The sequence below is a fragment of the Myripristis murdjan genome, chromosome 16, assembly GCF_902150065.1.
Source record: "Myripristis murdjan chromosome 16, fMyrMur1.1, whole genome shotgun sequence".
In the NCBI taxonomy this organism is placed as follows: domain Eukaryota; kingdom Metazoa; phylum Chordata; class Actinopteri; order Holocentriformes; family Holocentridae; genus Myripristis; species Myripristis murdjan.
In genome coordinates this window covers 15733023-15753458 of record NC_043995.1, presented here as the reverse complement: position 1 = coordinate 15753458, position 20436 = coordinate 15733023, and the positions used below count along the sequence as shown (strand labels likewise).

At 40.9% G+C, this 20436-nt stretch overlaps 1 protein-coding gene across 5 annotated transcripts in view; it reads left to right on the top strand.

Annotated features, from left to right (window-relative positions):
- Nucleotides 1–20436, top strand: part of ptprub (protein tyrosine phosphatase receptor type Ub) — a 157380-nt gene that overhangs the window by 49657 nt on the left and 87287 nt on the right. For all 5 annotated transcript variants that reach the window (XM_030073318.1, XM_030073315.1, XM_030073319.1 and 2 more), the window contains exon 2: nt 70–201. In XM_030073318.1, the coding sequence (XP_029929178.1) occupies nt 70–201 (132 nt within the window). The remainder of the gene's footprint in view (nt 1–69; nt 202–20436) is intronic.

Sequence of the window (20436 nt, the reverse complement as noted above, 5' to 3'; positions counted from 1 at the left end):
AAGATCCAAAGCACATCTCTGCCAATAAATGTTTGTTTCACTGATCGACTTGTTTCTGTGTGTTCTCAGCGGCCGGCTGCACCTTCGATGAGGACTCAGACCCTAATCTGTGTGACTTCACCCAGGGGGAGGAGGACGACTTTGACTGGCAGCTGTTCCGGACACACAGTTCACCTCATGTCAGCTCTGACCTCCTGCGGGGTGAGTGCTCTGCTCTCCATCGCTGCTATTAGACAGCTATTCAGACTCCATTCTCGCTGGGTAGTTTTATGTCTGCAGGCATGTAGACATAAGCTGACTCACAATTTGGGCATACTTTCACACCAAGTCAGACTTTACAGGGTACGTGACTGAATGCACCTGTAATTTTTGTGCGATAGATTAGCAGTTGGTGTCTGTGCTAGTGCTTACGTGTTTAGTTTTTTTTTTTTTTTTTTTTTTTTTTTTTTAAGGAAAATGCAACACTAAAATACTTAAATGCTGTTTAAAAATGGGGATTGGCTACTTATATTGCATTTCTGGTGCCATTTTGTTGCTCTAGGGGGTAATTCTGTTTTTGGTAAAACTGCCAAATACATTGCACATCGAGAATAGCTGCAGCTACAATGAAGCTTAATCTAAGAAAAACGTGTGCTCTCCCTCTTCTATGCTGGATTTCTCCCTCTATGTGAGTTTAACATTGCTTATAACTGTTGTCTGCAAAGAACGCCTTGCTCATTTATTTCTCGAGGTTGACATTGAAGCCTGGCCTCTAGTGCTTTTAGTTTGGATTGTTGAATTAAACTTTTTCCTTATTAAAACACCACTGTGGCTGTACTGAAAATAAGTGGACTCACGTTTGACTAGCTAGCTGCAGAATAAAAAAATACACCATACACCAAACGGCACCAGGAAGGCAATGTAAATGAGAAATTCCAGGTTTTAAAGAGTGTAAATGCTTTTTAGGATTTGTGTGTGTGTGTGTGTGTGTGTGTGTGTGTGTGTGTGTGTGTGTGTGTGTGTGTGTGTGTGTGTGTTGCGGGGTGGTGGGGGGGTTTTATTGAGGATTCAGCCTTCATGTGTGGTACGTGCTCTACCAGGTGAGCTGCCAGGGCGCCGCTTTTGACTGGAATTTAAATAGTCCATGATGTTGGGAAATTAATGGTATTCATTTTGTGCAGGTACAGCCAGTAAGTCAGGAATGTGTATCTACTGTATATGCAAATCAATCTTTGCATGTCCAACGTCCACGAAGCATGTGCTTTAATCAAGCCTTTGCCCCAGTTGTGTCTGCTTCCTGCTAACCTCAGGGATAATTTCATGTTAACCAGGCTCTCAGGGCAAATGGAAACCTGCTTTTTCCTACTAGCATCCTCTCCGCTGGTGGCTGCCACAGGGAGTGGCATGCATAGTTTATGAGATGCTCCTCTATTTCTGCATTAACAAATATCTACAGGGAACTGGGAAAGAGAATGGTGCTGTTTCAGCTTCTCAGCACAGATATCAGTGTCAGCAGTGGGCTCGCTACTAAAACTGTTCTACAATTGTAGACATGCTTGTAGACTATAATAGTGGCCTCCCTCCGGTGTGAGTAATCAATCTATCAAACAATCAGTTGATCAGTGATATAATAACAGGAACTGGAACTCTCTGTGGGAAGATGTTAAAATGTCCATTGTTCATGAGAGAGAAAGAAAGATAGACAGTGACTGAGACATTCAGCGCACATTTAATAGCAGCAGCAATATTACAACAAGCTTTTAAGACAGGAAGGACACATTATTAGTTAATTGGACAAAGTTAATGCAGCAGATATAAAGAGATGAACAGATGTACAGATGACAAGATACGATGCAACCAAGAGGACAAATAATTAGAGAGATCATTTAAAAAGAATTAATGGTGAGCCTCAGCGAAAACCTCGCCCATCTGGAAAAAAAATGACTATCAGTCAGAGTAGCCTCTGAAAATGGTTTTAAAAATTCCTGCAGGGAGAAGTGGTGTTACTTTAAAAAGTTGAGTATGTGTGATTCTGATATATATGACTACAACGCTTTCCTGTCCCTGGGGTTCTATACAAATAGAATTCTGAATTTTGATAAATCCTGAATTTAATCCCAAACTGTTAAAGTGCACCTCATTCACCTCCACATCATCAGCATTCGAGTGAGAATCTGCCTGCAGCCACCAGCCAATTCAGGGCAGGCGACGGGATAATTAATACTTTTCCCTTCGGGTTTAATTAAAACTTACTGCCACGACATTTACAGGGATCCAGGGCCTGTGACGGAACAGAATAGCACAGGTGGAATAAGGCAGGTACTGTATTCTGCAAATGATGGGACTGCAACAGACTCTGAGCACCCACTTGCTATCGACCAGTTCAGAGTTCCAAGAGACATATATTCAATTTCTTATCTGTGCATCCTTCAGGCCCACACTGGAAACACAGCAAGTGTATTATGTTATTCATCTAAATTGCAGGTGTCATTGTATCGTGAGAACAGTGTCTGACAGTTGGGTACATCGTGACATTTTCACTGTGTTATTTAAGGCAGATAACCTTACTGCAGATATTGGCACAGGAAGTTTTTTTTTTTTTTTTTTTTTTTTTCTCCCACTTAATCCCACTGTGTTGACTTCTACCTATATATCACATTGGGAACCTCACGATCCACCATCTGGGCAGCCAAGGTGGAGGGATAACACAAGTTTATGAGATAAGGCTATTTACATTGGACCAGTATTAACTTTCTGGAGCTGAGAAATTGGTGTCGAGGGAAGATTAGTAAACACAGCTGAGATAGCAGCAGCTCGTGGCTCCCAGGAGAAATTAGAGACTACTGTTCCCATGAAAGAGAAAGGAGTGTCGATAAAAAGGATAGAAAGCAGTGAGATCTTAATAAGAATGGCCCATTTTACTGCACTCGCTTTTATTTTGAATTGGATGTGAGATGTCTGGTTGCTATTGATAATCTTTAGTCCTTTTTTGGTCTGTTTTAATGAAACACGTCAGGTTTCCAGAATGATGACCTTGCAAAGAAGCACGTGCATGCATGTCAATTCTGCCTCATTTTGTGAAAGGCTCATTCATTACTGTGAAGACTTATGTGTCTGTTGTAATATCCCTTAAAGCATGGCAGACAGGGTCTCAAGAGAAAAATGTAACCTTAAACACTAATACTTTAAAACTGCTTAAAAACAGTAACTGGCAATGTATCTTGCCTTTTTTGGGACCATATTGTGTTGTTGTTGTCTTGGCATATTTTGGAATGTGCTGGTGGTATATTTTTCTCATTCCCAGAGGTAAGTGGTGAAATGCAAACAATATGTCATCATGTTGAGATAATTCCAGCTCAGCTACACTGGAGTTTGGTAGCAGACAATTTTTCAGCCATCTGAAACATCAACAGTAAATATCGGGTCTTGATGTCAGTCCCTCAGAATCAAAAAGAAAGGGCTTTTTTCTTGAGCCACAATTTTCTGCCAATGGCAGTCTACTGGGAGAAATTCATTGCAGAGATACCAATCTGTCCACTGACAGAAGCCTCAATAGACCATCATGCAATGCAGTCACAGCTTGCATCTTTGTGCATCTGTTGTTGGTAGCCTGTGAAATACAACACCCCTCCTGACAGTTTTTTTGTAATTTCACCAGCTTGGCACATCATGGCATTGTCCTCTCTCCATTGTGTTTTTCTCAACTCTAAAAACTTACTACACCATCACGAGTGCTGTTGCTCTTTCCACCTACACATATATAACACTGAGAACCACCTCCCCTCTCTGGAGGTTGTCGATAGTTATTCTGGGAGGCATAGGAAATGACTAACTGTAGTAGATATAAACGAGACCGGTTGAGGTAAAGTGGGTTCACCAAGAAACTAAATTACCAAACTTTAATCTCAAAATATCTCCTGGAATTCACATCATAAATTAATAATCTAACACTGTTGGAGTATCAGAGGGTGGATTTTCCTTCAGTACACTGAAAGTTCCTGCTTCAACACCCTGTGTAGAGAGTGGCCTGCTCTGGCTGAAGTGCCCTTGAGCAACACAAATACACACACGCACATACACACACACACACACACACACACACACACTGCTCAGCTGATGACCTCAGTGCCCTGTAGTGAGACTCTCTGTGCAGAGTTTAGGCCTTTAGCTCCCAGCTGAGTCATACCAGATATCCTCAAATGGCTGCTCGGTCCCCCACTGATTGACACTAGGAATTGAAATGAGTGATGAAATATGGCATGTTTTTTGTCTTAACCTAATCTTGTAAATGCTCTGCTGTCACCTTCCCTTTCTGTCATTGCCTGCTGTGCAATCCAGTGCCTCACGCGCCTTGAAAGTAATCTTTCAAATAGACTAAGATAATGGACTAAGATGTTATTGGCTTTTGGTCTATGAGCTGCTTGTACAATGGATCTCTGCACAAATACCCACAGTCACTCTGAATGGACTTTGCTGTTGAATAGACACTCAGGTCTGAGCTGGCTACAGGATTACATGAAGCACGGCTTTGAGCCTTGTCTTGGGGTTAGAGCCTGGTCAATGGGCACATACTGTAGTTGCAAGCCCAATGTAATGACCTTTGCAGGGATAATTCATACAGTAAAACACATGGACAGTCCTCCATCTGTATCTCCAACACCCTCTAGCAGTCGGCTGTGGAGGGCAATGTCATATCTTCTGGCCTTTATTATCTGTCACCTCTCACCCCTCCCTGGCCTCAGCCTCACACCAGCTGCATGTTAGTGTGTGTGTGTCACTGACAGTGACCCTAGATTCATCTACTTTCATGAAAGGATGAGGCAGGCCAAGGGGCAACCAGCCCCCACCCCCCTTAAAAGGGTTAGAGATTCTGAGCTGTATTGTAGCACTTGATCATTTGTGCCACTGCACAGGAGTAGGATTTTTTTCTTCCTCTCTTCGGGGTATGGTTTTCATGTAAAAGAAAATAATGCATCATGTTTTTAGACACTTAATTTAAAAGTAAATGAAAAATCATACTGTATATCCATCTATCCAGCATAAAACCCACTGGGCTGCTAAGCATATTTCTCTCAAATTATGACTAATAATAAAAGCTATTTTAGGAAACCAGCTTGCATGCTATGAAAAATGAGTTTTGCATGAAATTGTTTGAATCACTATGAGGGTTATGCAGCCTTTTCTATATGTTGTTAAATAGAAATATGCTTTCAAGAAAATACAATGATCTTGTAGTGAATGTTTCATCTGAGCTCTGACAGGCAAAACCTCTTTGCAAGCTTTCACAGACTATTTGTGGATGTCAGATTTCATAGCAGCCCATAGATGATGAACCCGTTTGTCGCACAGCCTGAGCCGTCCTCACCTGTTTGGAAAGACCACAGTTGCTCTCTGAAGTGAAGTATTTTCCTGCTGTTCATCGTAGTAGATAGGAATCATGTTTTAGAAGAGATGATAGTGTGTCCTTTTAAATTCTGTGACGTGAAATAGCAAATAGATGGAGCTTGAAGCCATGGCTGACTAAATCTTAATATACATGTAATGGCTTAAGCAACATATCAGCTTTATGGGAAAGCGTGGCCTTTCCCTCAAGGCTAAAACCATACACTGATAAACAAAATTAGAGATAAGATAAAGTGGAGTGTGCTTTATTTTCAGGGATGACAGTGCATCTTTCTTGGTGAGAGGAAGATTTTTTTTTCCTCACAGAGGAGGTGTTTATGCAGCGTAGGGTACTTAGGGCCAGTGTTCCCTCAAAGCAATTTGTGTCTGCTCCTGTGCCATGGAAAATGCAGTCTGCAGGTTTTCATTCCAAACAGACACAACAGCAGCTGATTTCACCAATTAACACACCGTCCACCAGACAGGGATGAACTAATCATTACAATCAGCTGTTTTATTATTTGGTTGGGATGGAAATCTGTAGACTCGACCGTGGCAGAGGGCTGGACACCACTGGCTTGGAGGGATAAATTGTTGCGGACTTATTACCTCAAGTCAAAGTGCATAATATCTATTAACATTAAAGGTCCTGTATAAAAGTCTGAAAGCAAAGATTCCTTTTAAAGCATCTCAGATATGCTAAGCATTTCATCCAAGCTTTTAAAGTATAACAGGCGAGTTAATTAAAATGTTTTTGAAAGTAGCAAACATGAGTCATCACAATGCCGTCTCCGAAGAGGAAACCTTTATGTGAATGGGAGTGGCAGCTTTGGGAATGTCTTCCAGCGCTGGCTGAGCTGTGCCAGTCACTGATCCCTGTAGTCTACCCACAGGAGGCTGCGCAACTGATTCTCTCGCTGTCCTACCTTTGCTCACACGGCCCTGCCCGCATGTAGGTGATAGCTAAGTGTGGTAAAGCAGCTCCCTTTTGGCTGCAGTGTCTTTCTAATTAATGTCACTTTAGCAGGACAACTGGAGGGCTTTTATGTTTAAGGTTGTCGGTTTAACAACATAATTGAGGCTCGGGAAGTACACTCAGGGTAGCAGCCAAACTGACTTCCTAGGTGGATCACCATAACCCAGGTGAAATAAAGCGTCCGGTCACTTGAATGATAATGGCTCAGCTCATGAAAAAGGGCATGAGGGTGAGAGCAGGAACGAAGCTGGAGCCTGTTATGTAGGTGCCGCATAAATTTGTAATTTTGGCTTTGCTCACTCACATAATTGGATCTGTTTGACTTACTGGCTACTATTGTGGCATTGTACTGTTGGTACTGCAGTGCACAATTCAGCTCAATTTGATAAAGAGGTGAGCAACTGAGCAAGTAGATTGAGAGAAGTTATATAACATATTAAAAGTACATTATTAGATTTGTACAATATAAAAGTTGTACAATATAAAAATGTACAATAAAACATTTAGCCTAACAAATTTACACAAACCAATATACACTACATAAACATAAGGTTTTTGATGTAGTGAGGGGCTTCATCTATTTAGAAGTGCATATGAGATGTAATGCATTCAGATGGTACTACTCTTGCTCACAATAAAAATATATGTATTTGTTATTAATGTATTATTTCATTGGCTACTTGTGAATAACAGGTCATGATGCTTTGGCACATATCAAGTAAGCAAGCAAGACCTTCTTCAGATGATCAGAGGGCCTTCACAATCTGAAGAAGGCCTTGCTGTGTTTTTTAACATGGCCAGTGAAATAAATACTATACTGTGAACAAGAGTGGCGCCTTTTCAGGGCCTAAAATCCACATCATTTGGCAGCACCTTCTCACATCTGGTCAGAGCTGGTCGTCCTTTCTATGTTTGAGTTCAGTACAGGATTTAGCTATTACCAATCAAGCTCATTTATTTCCCACAGATTCTGGCTGCATATCCAACTTGGGCTTACCGTTTCTTTCTTACTTTGAAAACACAAAAGCAAACGCATAACTGAGTGTAAAGCGTCTGTGTGAATCAAATGTCAACACTTGAATGAACTTAAAAGACACCTCTACTTCGCTTCTACTTCTGCCCACTGGCATGGAACATTTTCTCTGAATATTTGAAGTTTCCTTCCTTCCTCTCAAAGATCTTTTTTTCTTTCTCCTAATCATGTATTCTCCCTTCGATGAGCTGGAGTGTGGCCTAAGCCTTGTAGGTGTGCCTTGTGTGGATAGTAGTAGCGGTGTGTATTTGTGAATGTTTCCTCACCTCTGCGCACTTTTGTACCGCTCTTTTGCTCGGATTTTGCTCCGCAGCTCTCTCTGAATACTCACAGATTGCAGGAATATGGACCTTTTCATTGACAGGAAGTCATATCAGCATACATTGAGGTTTCTTACTGCATATGAATAGAAAGGAGAGTATAATTAAAGAAAAGTTTCAAGGACTGTATTCAATCCTGTTGCATTCTTGGACATTTGGTAGCCTTTGCACTAATAGGAGGAAAAGCATCTCTGCCGTGTTGTGAGTGTGGGGAACACAGGCTTATGAGACATGTGCAGATTTGTGACTTTCATTACACTCTGTTAATTAAGAGAAAAAATGTCAGCTTTTTTTCAGATGCTCTTATTGCTAATCTTAGGTCACAAAAACAGAGTCAGGGCTGCAGTACTAATCTTCACGTAAATTATTTGCTTTCTATCACGCTTTAAGCCTTTAATAATGAACCAAACAATTTTAGTAAACGTGTATCGATTAATATAGACCATACCTTTCCCCCATAACCAACTACCACGTGCAACGTGCATCCATGTAGTGTATAGTTTCCTGCATGTGCTGAACGATTTCTTGGCTAACAGTCATACCTGTGAAATAATCGTTTTTTGAGTATACAATATCCCTAGGAAATAATTTTTTTATTGTCTGTCGTCGCCTGGATGTGGCTCATGGGCCAGAGGCCAAAAATCACTGCAGTCGAGTTTTTGCCAGAAAAAAGAAATTGAAACACAAGGAACGGGTCACATGATCAAGAATGAGACATGCAGTATTTGGGTCACGTTATTGGTAATGCGACCTAGCAGGACATAGAACAAATAGATTTTACACGCAGCTGTGCTGTTAAGGTCAGACTCATTATGTTTGCCAGAAAATAAATCTTTAAGATGCATAAATTAATACATTTCATTGTAATGAGGTGAGGTACATTGTCAAAACAAAATGTGTCTTTCATCATAGCCAAAACAGGTTTTGTTTATTAAAATAAAAGTCAGTGAAGTCATATTTTTTATTAGCATGTTAATCAATATAATAGTATAATTATTGTCAAAGTAAAGTGGCGTTCTGATTAAATAAATAAAAGTTCAAACATTGAGTAGAGTGGAAAGTGGGAAGTGGAAAAAGGTGTAAATATGTAACACTAAACTTCACTACAGGATAAAAATATTGCGTTTATTATTGCAAACTTGCTGACTTGCTGTTTGAATGGCAATGCTCTCCAGTGTATGCTTTATTTTCATTGCCAGGTTGACTGCTTTTCTACGGGGAAATAAAGTTTTCCTCCGTGTAGTGTGTTTTCCTCTGTGAGTGTGAAGCCACTACCAACTGGTTATAAATGCAGTGCCCTGTGTCCCTCGGGAGCCCCGCTCACACTTCAGAGGCCCCATCGGGAAGCTGGTCGAGCTTTCAAGGAGTCACAAAATGGCATCATATATACAGCAGTGCCTACAAAGCAGCCTGCGTACCCATTCACACCTTCCCTCTCAAAAATTCACAGTTATGAAGCTCTTTACTCCAAAATGCAATAAATGTTCATCAGTCAATATTTAAAAGCACAGATATGTGAATCATCTAAAATGTGTCTGTTTTGTATTTATTCCAGTTGTCTAATCTTCTGGATAATATTTCTGCGTCTCATTTTCATACAAGCAGTCGCTTTGGCTGAGTAAGTGAGATTGTTTACAAATGGTGGGTATCTCATTGTGGAGTGCAAGTGTCTATATTCTGAAAAATGTCCTTGCTGTAAAATAGGTGAGCAGAACTTGATAAGAGAACAGAGGCGGTTTTTTCCTCACAAACAGCATCAGCAGCATTTTGTATTCCTCCATCTCCTCTGCTGTGAGACATGTTAATGATTTCACTATATTTTCTCTGTAGATGTAGTGGGTGGCAATCCATTTGACAGGACGAGTCTGAGTGTAGGTTATTTCATCTCCATTTGTTGGAATAACATTGATTCGAGATGTAGGATCCACTTGAGTCAGCATCTGGTTAGAGACACCGTGTTATCATGAAGTGCCAAGAGGGTCCTTCAGAGTATGGAGAGGTGGGGACAAAACATTTCTTTCTTCTTTTTCACATTCCCGATTCCTCCCTCATTCCTCCCTGCGAATCTCGTCCGCATACTTCCACTCAGGTGCAATTTAATTCAGCCGTATTACCATAATAATTCTTGTCGTGCACAACACACTGTTGGTAATTGATATGTAGGCACTGCTTCTGGGTGGAGCCATTTGCATTTAATCGTGTTAACTGATATGATAATGAATGTGAAAGGCCTGATGCAAGCAGAATGACTCACTGGAGATGGATGGCTATTTGAATTATACACAATAAGTAATATATTATATCAGGTCTCAGTGGCCCACAACTCTCCTGGCTGTCTGTCTTATACTTGGATTGGACTGGACTGCCCGGATATAAAATAGTCTGCATCACATAGGCCTCATCTTCCTCACCATATTTTCTCCTCCTTCACTGCTCCTTATTATTTTTCACAGGTAATGAAGAGCAAAATAGGGAGAGGTGGAAATGGATTTAATGAATTAGAATAAATAAAACATCCAGTGTGATGACAAAATGCAAGTTTAGAAACAGTAATAATTTAAGCTGTGTTGTCACGATGGCTGTCCTAACGCGACGGAGTGAGAAAATGGCTGTCCTGCCTCTTTCTCCGACGTGCCACTCTGTTTAGTATGCTGTCCTTCCCCGTGCTTTTAACCAGAGTCTCGATAATTAGCTTCTCAGGCTCCACCAAACTTTATTATTCCCTATTAACACATATGACAAGCCTATTGCCTTTTAGATGAGATTTTATGAGGGGTTTCGGTAAAAAGTGGACACCAAAGCAGACAAAAGAAACAGAGATAAAAAATGGCTGTAATTCATCATTGACTTGATTCAATTCGATAACTTTTTGTACAAAGTACCTCTTTTGCTGGAATGTGGAAAAGACTGTCTCGGTCTGAAGCTGTCACATCCTATTAGAAGTATCCCTGAGTGGATGATTTCTCACTTCGACCAAGGTCATGGTGAATTGACTGTTAGGAATTGAGATGCCAAGGGATGTAATGAATTCAGGAACGGGTCTTAAAAAATGAATATTTGATTGTGGGGATCAATGTCAACTTTGTAATTTGTCCATTAACATTGTCCTTTTATAAAACATTGAAATACATCATGAAAGTAATTTTAACAGAGTATAACCAACTGTGCAGTCCTTGGCTGACCCGGCAAGAGTTATGGCCGAACAGTAGCCAGCCAGGCTTTGGTGTCATTAAAAAAAGCCCTCTAAGGTCTTTTTTTTTTTTTCGCATTGTTTTGCTCATCCTCCAGTAGCCGCTTCCAGTGGCAATTATGTCATTATCCAAGCCACACAAAAGCCCGGCAGGAGTAAATTTTAAGAAAATGAAGGACAATCTTCTCCAGTGTGTGGTTTAAGGAATAGAGTCGGCGTACCGTGACTCCACAACAACAATGCTGAATCATCTCCAAAAGGATCCAGCTATTTCCGCGCCAAGCCAAACTAGCAAGACAACGTTAATATATGTAACTCCACGGTGGTGCCCTTGACTGTCTCTGGGCACTGGAGCTTACAGTTTGACTGAAAGTAGAAATTGCTAATTAATTTTAAGAATTCATACCAGGAAAGTCCAATTAATGTGTGTGAAAATGAATAACTGATGAAATACAGTATGTTTATGGTAAGAAAGTGAATGTGGTGGCCAACAGGAGAATCACTGCATGCCAGATAAATAAATGGTTCTTAACCTGTATATACATAACCTGTAGCTACATTCAGTTCATAATATTTCATTTTTTAAAATCTATAAATTTACATGCCATAAAATAGAAACCACTAACAAGTTTTTATCTCCAAAATGTCAGTTTTCTTACTAGATAGTCATTTAGCCACTTAATGTAATATTTTCCTAATAGTAAATGTGGAGCAATGGCATGAATAATATACTAGGGAGACATGCATGATTTTGTTTAGGTTTATGTCGACCAATAGACCAATCTTTCAAAAACTGAACATATTGCTGTAATTCTTTATGAGTAACAGTGATGTGGAGAGCAGCATTGATCTTAGTTAGACAGGTGAAAGGAAAATAATGTATTTTTTTCACTCCTGTGATTTTTTTTGTTGCCCTTATGCCATATTTGACTTTCTGTCCTTCAGAATATTGACTCTCCTGTTCTTCTTTGTTCTCACCTCCAAACACAAAATTGCTACGATGAGAGAGCTTGACTGGCACGGGGAATCCTCACTTGTCACTGGAGAGTGAGGGATGGTAATATGTCTAAGGAGATTATATGCGTGAGGAACAAAGGAGCCTCTCTGACACTGGAGCTGGTACAGATACAACAGTTTTTTCCAGCTATGACTCTGTAAATGTCAGGCTAGACGGAGAGTTTGGGAAGAAAGAGGAGAGAGAGAGGTTACAGCAGGCACTGAAATGAGAGATATTCGTTTTGAGTGGTGCCTTGTGTGCTTTTATGGCATCTGTAGGATTACTCCATTTGATTCCTCTTCCACAGTCCAAGCCATTACTTTTTTTAGTACCTCCTTCTCATCTGTCCAAGTACCTCCCACCCTCAGTATTACCAACACAATTACAGAGTGTGAATAACATAACAAGTTGCAACATGCTTTTTTATGATCATGATCAAAGCCTGGTCTTACAAGTCTGCACGAACCAAAGTTTGAATTCTCACAGTTGCTCTGAAAGTAAATAGGTAGACAGGTAGATAGATAGATCAATAGATGCACTTTATTGATCCTAAATTCTTGGGAAATTCTTGTGTTACAGCAGGTCATCCAGACACAGCACTGTAACAAAAGTATAAAACATACCTATCAACACCAGTAGAGAAAAATATGTATCTGTAGAAAAATAAATGGAATAAACAGCTCAATACAGAGAATGTAAGAAAAAAAAACCTTTGCATACCTTATAAGAGTAGTGCAAAATAAATATGCTTGAATCTATTAATACAGTATCTGTAGATCTTTTACCTTTGAACGTTTGCATAGACTGTATGTATAATGACACATATGTGCAAAATATCTATAGACTAGAATATGCATGTATAGAACACATGTATAATCAGCATGGATAGTTTATAATATAATTTCCATGTGGCAGTCCCTGCCAACAGAATATCTTTACAACAACACAGAGCATCAGAAACACATGTGATGCTAGCTATATCAGGGCCCCTTCTTGAAGCACGTCCCCCGAAGGTGCACTCCCAGGTTGTTACAATTAATGACTGCTGGGGATTCTCCACTAGCAGCTGTCTGACGGCATTTGCTGAGGCATTAATATCAGACGATGGGAACATGACTGATGTATGAGGAAAAACTGCATGCGCTGAAAAATTGCGTGGAAAAAAAAAAAAAAAACTGGCAACACTATCATGCATGCATGTGTGTAGGTATACTAACTAACTCTGGCGTATGCAGTAATTGTTTTCTGTGAGGAAACACAAGAGGCAATAATGCTTGGAGGATACACTGTTTTTCCTTGTTGTCAGTTGTGGGTTTTGAGGCAACACCATAAACTGAATTCTGGAAACCCTGCATCAGTTTTATTATGACAGTACAATTATGAAGTTCCAGCTCCCACTGCTGTGTGGGCTGCTTCCTTGTCACCTTGCTGAGGGCCACGCTCTCTGCAGGGAGCAATAGAAAAAGCCATAATCATAACTTCAGAGGAAACTCATATTCTTTTATACCCCTTGCTTATAATGTTTTTCATTGCAGTGAAAACAGGGAATTTCAAAATCCAACTTGTGGGAAACATTATGTTTGAGAGACTTTCACATGAAACATGATTCCTGCAGCGAGGCGGAGTTGCTTTTTCTCATCCTCTGATGTGTTTTTTTTCTTTGAGATGGCAGGGACAGTCTGTGATCCACAGCTGGGTACCTCTTACACGAGTCCCACAAACAGCTGTGGGATTTGCACATCGCTTAACCTAATTTGTTTGAAGCCTTTTTTGGGAGTCCAGGATCACATTTACCTATTTATACACACACACACACACACACACACACACACACACACACACACACACACACACATGCACAAACACACACTCCTTCCGTTTCATTGGTCCCAGGCTGCGCAAGAACTGCATATTTGCACCTGTATCTCTGCTCCTCCCCGGCATATCTCTTACTCATTTACTCTCTCTCCTCTCATCTCTAACTCCATCTCTCCGTTACTCTTTGAGGGCTGTTTCACACCCGGTGGTAGTGTGATATTAAGAATGAGATGACATGGCAGTTCTGCTCCTGCACTCTGGCTGGTGCATTATAAATGCCTACTCACACAGACTACTGCAGGAGACGCAGGGAGTATCGATGCCGGGCTAAGATCTCGGCCGACGGCTGCTATCCTCAGGAGAGGCAGGCTGTCTGTGCAGGGGCAGGAGCAGCACATCTGCAGCTATTGCTCATCTCCTGGCCTCTGCTCATAGCTGTAGGCATATATGCCTGTGGGCATGAAGGCCTCTTTTCTTACTCAAATGTCTGTCAGTATACCAGTCCCACAACACATCTACAGTACACTAGCATGCGTATCCACACCACCAAACCTCAGCTCCTCGGCACTGAGACAAGCTTTAATTCTACCTTTTCAGTGATTCACTGTCTCCTCTCATAATTCTGCCCTCTCATAGCCAGTGTAATAAAGAAAAGTTCTTTCAAAAACACCCAGACTCGCTGCGGAATACAGCTAGCCAATTAGGGTCTAATCGAATGTTGCTCCATAAGTTCTGCAATGAAATGCACTGGCCTATCTTTTTAATTGAATTAGGCAAGGAGTAAAATAAAGCAGATATTCCTGCCGCAATCCTCTGAGCTTGATTACAGAAAGCATGGACTGTTAAATATTCCAGCAGCTGGGTCAGAGTCGTGCTATCTCCTGCTGCGATTAGGGCCAGATAACCAAGATTTACTAGCCAAACACCCCGACAATTAATTAGGAAGCAGGGCTGGACTAATCCTGTTTCCACGGGCTTTAGCGAGTCTAACCTCCTTACACCACCAAGAGCAGCAGAAGAACACTTCAAAGAAGAAGCGAGTTAAGGAAAGGCTTAAATCAGCTCCCGCATTTAAGCATTTGTATTGGTATAGTGCAATTACCTTGTCTGGTTTGTGTTGTGTGTGTGTTTGTTTATATATGTATGACGTGTGTGAGAGCTTGTGCATCTGCTGCTGTATGTACATAAGTTTGTGCATTTATGTACCAGTATGTGTTTATTTCTATTTAGAGTAAGTATGTTATTATGTATATATATGTGTGTGTGTGTGTGTCCATCCATGTGAACATGAAGAGCAGACACGGTTGTTTACGGTCCCTGGCTGCAGCTGCAAATCGTCTTCTTGACATCTATAGCATGAAGGCTTAGCAGACTCACCAGTTCAAAGGCTCGTCTGTAATGCTTCTGGCTGCAGGCTCCTCCTCCCCCTGCTCCCAGCGGCTCTGCGCGGCCTCAGCTCGTGGAGACCGCGCACCCTGGGAGGTTCAGAAGGTCTCAGACCCACGCCGAGTGTACAGTCTGCTCTGCTCATCTCAGGCATGCTCTGCATTTTGTCTCATCAGACCTCCAGCTCTCCAAACACAGCGCACACCAGCAAGCAGATGGCCGGGTAGCTTTGTTTTGGTTATTAGTAAGCCATCTACTTTGGGACTGATCCTATTTTTTGATAACAAAGTCAACCAAAGCTGAATTTAGCTGTAAAGGATGGCTTCTATCCACAAACTGTGGAAAGATTGGAGGACTGATGGAAAAGACTGAAACTTTTGCAGAATTGGCCTAATTCACCTCGCCGCCATTTTTGATGAACTGACATCATGACGGGGATGAGACATGGACGTACCATACGCTCCAGTGTTAAAACTCACAGTCACAGATGGAAATGAATGTAATAGCTACAATAAAACATTTCCCATAGCTGAGTTATGTTTTCTTACCATTGTTTTATTGCCTTAGAATGAAAGTCCATTAGCGGAGCAGCCATTTGCCTTCATTCGTTTTATATCGTGAAAACTGTGACAGTTAAACACACTTGAGGTCTTTTAATAAAGGTTTTAAATTATGATAGTGTGATCTCTATGTCATGTCACTCAGCACTACTCTTGAAGTAGCATTTTTATTGCAGGGTTTTAACACTGGAGTCAATGGCGCTGACTTGTCTAATCCCCCTCATGATGTCAGTTCACCAAACATGGCGGCGAGGTGATTAAGGCGAATCTGTGGTTGTGTGAAAACTAGAAGCAGAATATTATTCAGAGCTTTATTGTGGTATTGTTTCATCATAATATATGCTGAGCAGGTAAAACTGTACCTGTGCATACAGTATTAGACGCCTGAGGAAATATGAGTCTGCTTTTTTTCTGCAATCACGATCCACAGAAAATTCCAGGCATGTGTGCCAAACCTCCACTTGTCTCCATTGAGAAAAATCATTTTAAGTTTCCAGAAAAGTAGTAGGCCTATTGATTTATTAGTCATTATATGCTCTACTGTAGCTACTCTGTTTGGTATAATCTATTCGTATTTACATAAAATGACTGCGCCAGAGTGTGTACATGAAGGCGCATTGCTTGTGGCAACATAATAGTCTGCATTACCCAAGGTAATAGTGTAATTTAGAGTGAAACTTAAGAAATTTCTCCTCTTGTCCTTGTTATTCTCTGAGACGAGTTCATTAATATGACCAGGCTGATGTTATGCTCAGTGCAACTCACAGTTCAGGAGAGAGACCAAGAGCAGAACTTCAGTGCAGCAAAGGAGTGAAGAAAAGACAAGTTTGTGTGTGTGTTTTTGTGTGTGTGCGTGTGTGTGTGTGTGTGTGTGTGTGTGTTTTTGTGTGAAAGCATGACATGTCCTTGGGCATATTCTCAGTTCTTTTTTAGACCCCTGTCAATTGAAATATATAGCAAGCAATATTGACAGATACAGACTCAGATATCTCACTGTAGCCAACAAAATACATAAAAATGCAGCTCAAAGCACCTTCCACAAACAAATGAAGCAAAAGTTAAAAAACAGAGCAGCATATTGTAGGCAAGCATGCTGTCTTGTATAGCTCTGTTTATATAGTTATAAGGTTTAGCTTACTGGGAGATTGGTATTCCTATATTTTATGTTTTGAATATTTGTTGTTGGAATGCACCAAGACTAGCCTGGAAGTCAGACAAATCTAAGATTGAGAGATTACAAATTAATTGGCATTTGCGAATTAGACTGGCGATGACCATTCTCTGAGTAGTATCTTGGAATAGAATTTGATATTTCTGTTACTGTATGTTCATATCCTGTGCAACTGGAAATTTCCAAATTTCATATTCCACTAGGTTTTCACATAACTCACACTGAAATATATAAAAATCAATAAAAATCATGTGTGCATGACATTGCAAGATGATGCATGAACATAAAATATGATCAACCACCAACACATCAGTGTATGTTTGATATCTAAGGATTTATCAATGCACTGCATGAAACTGTATATAAAATTTTTGTTCATGTACAGTTTGATCCACAATATCCTATCCTAGAAATGTCCATTTGATGAGAAAGTTGTCATTCAAAACTGGATGGGAAAATATGAACAGGGAAATTAACTGCAGGAGCCCATAAGCAAGGCACCTAAGCTTCAAATGCCTCAGCTGCCCATTGCATAAATCTTAAGGAGTGTATTTGTGTGCGCATGTTCAGCAAAGCTTGTCTGGATTAAAAAAATAGCCTAAAAAGCAACTCAAAATTATGAGCACCACCTGAGGTAGATCCCTCCTTCTGCACCTGTTCAAAACTGTGAAACGTCGGCATTATGGCTTAACAAAGTTATTTCTGAACTCTATACTTCTTGGCTCCGTATAGAACCAGCCGGTGGATTCTTCGGTCTCTGTCCATCTGGCTCTATTGTTGATTGAGGTCTGGCTGATGAGTGCAGCCTGGATGTAGAGGCAGGAATGGGGCCTTGCGCTTGCAGGAGCTCCCTAAGGCTGGGGCTTGGCAGGGCTTTTCAGAGCTGCTCACACACAAACCCTCTGAAAGCGAGCACGGCAGTCTCCATGGTTGCCTAATGGCCATGCTGCTGCTCTTCAGAGTTTGGTGGTTGACAGTTTCTGATCCGTTTTAAGCAAGAGGTGCAGATAAAAGCACTGACAGACAAAGAGCGAGTGGGAGAAGTGGAAGTAGACTCTGGGTAGTCCACAGAGATTTAGAAAGAAGAAGAGTTGGGGGAAAAAGAGTTTTTGAGTGCTGTGATTTATTGATTATGTTAAAGTGAGCTATCTGGAAAATACAGTGCTTTTACACAAATTCTGGAGATGGTTGCATTGGCATTTTGTAGATTTATCACTTTGCAAAAATCAGCGTGCATAAAATTTCCTCATGGCTTGCAGACAACACAGACCGGTCCACGAAACACCGACAATACAATACAAAGACAGTATACCTGCTTTTCCTAATGAATTTTTATGAGGCCGTATGATCCAAATGCAGATTAAGTAAATAACAGTTTTGTCACCATGCACAGAATATTTAGTGGGCTTATCTGGGCTCTTTGTGCCTTGCTCTGTGTCAGCTGCTGTACCATCAGTTATGTCTGAGAGGCTTGCACCCTGTCAGAGGACAGACATTCCAATACTGGACCTTGCCTAGCCCCTCATCTGTGACCGGCTCTAATTAATTCCCACAAGGAGCACTCATGAAAGAGCGAATGAGAGTGGAAGACAGAATTTATTCCTGAGAGAGAATCTAGGGGGGGAAAAAACTGAGGGGAGACAAGAGAGTACAACAGCAGGAGGAGAAAGCCAGAGTCATAAGGAGCACAAGAGAGAAAAATTTTACTCCCTGTTTCAATTAGTTCCCAATATATTTAGAGAAAGAGCAGCGTTGAAAACAAGGGTCGTGTGCTGAAAACAAAGGCTGCATGCCCGCTTGGCCGCCTTGCTGCTTTTCTGCTTTGCTGCCTTTGCTGGATTTCTGTCTGGCCTCTGAAGCGTTTTCTTCCCTTCTCCCAGTCACAGTGTCAGGACAAGGATGTCACAGCACAGACAGGCAGCACAAAGAGGACCAGAAAAAATTCACTGTGCTCACAGCTAGCGGAGGTAGCAATCGATAGGAGGTTAAACAAAAACAGAGGCAGCAAAGCACAGTTTCTGCCAAGCTCTGGAAAACAGAAACCTTTTCATGGAGAAAAACTTCAAAGTGTGCCCGGCTGTTCACTTGTATTGGATGTGATTTTTCATCCCCAGCAGTGGAGGACGGTGATAACTGTGGGAGGTACAGAAGATGACTGTTAACATACACAGACAGACAGATAGATAGATAGATAGATAGATAGATAGATAGATAGACAGAAACTTTATTGATCCTGAAGGAAATTCAGGAAATGATTATATTTTCAGCTGTTTTAGCCAGGCAAAGGATTTTTTTTTGTTTTTTTTTTTTGTTAGGATTTTAGGTTTAGGATTTTATGAACTTACATCGGTATATGTCATCCTTACATGTTTCTACAGTCTAATGGTGCAGAATCTGATACACATTCTGTATATATAATTGTTTATACTAAGGCTGTGAGTCTTTGGTGTAACATCTATTCAGTTAAATGCACAGTTCACTAGCTGGGGATTTGGTTTAAGGACTTTTTTTTTTTTTGCACTGAATTAATCATTACACCCCTACTCTTTGTGGCCAAATTTATAATCTATTTTTTAATTAAACTTATCTTATGTGCACTGTGTCATTATAATAGTATTCTGTTGTGTTTCCACATAGCCATCTTGGCACACAGCAGGTGTTTCCTCTCAAACAACACGCATTTCTCATCAAGTGACAACCACAGGCGCTGAGCAGCGCTTTGTTGTTTTGATTTGGATGAAACGTCATGAGAATACTGTGAATATCGATTTCCTCTACCTTTGTGTGTGTGCAGGAACAAACTGTGTGCATTGTATACCTAAATGCCGACTTTCTAATTTTCTGTTTGTGGCTGTCAGGTTTTTTTTTTTTTTCTGATCTTCATCTCTGTACAGTAGCAGCTAAGTGGCCTGTTGCTCAGAGGGGCTGTCCCCCAACCAGATGGTCGCAGGTTTGATATTTGTGATAGCCAGCGTGTCCTATCATAACATTAGGAGGACACGGGGCATTCATGCACCATCTTTTAAATACCACTGGGGAGAAGGATTGTGACCTACAAGACCAGAGCGCTATCATTTTGAATGGGTAGCAGTCTATAAAACACAACAATAGTGTTAAACTGTAAATAACATGGAGTGATAAAATTTGGTGTTGAGGACATTAGTGCCACAGAATACTTTCTCCACACGCCAAAGCTTGTATGTTTCATCCATGAAACAGGAAGATCATGACATTCTGCGGCAACTCTTGTTGTTGCCATGGTGACTGTAAACAGTTGTCAGGCGTGCAGTCGAGCCATAGATATTCTTGTAAAAACACATTAAATTAGATTGTTACCAATATCAATTCCACAGTGTTGGACAAGTTCTTGGCAGAGCTTGTCTGGTGTTGCAGTGTTGTTGAGCTCTTGACCCCAACTTGTACAATTTGTTGTAAATAAGTTGTGTGTGACTGGCTGACTGCTGTCATCCTTAGCATTTAATGTTTTCCCATTGTAAACAGATGTAAAAATGTGTCTGGCATCCTTACCCTCTACCCGCTACACCTGGCTGCCCTGTGCTTCGCTGCTTTAGTGAAACACATCGCAGTTCATATGCAAAGAAACTAATTCCTTAATGCCAATTT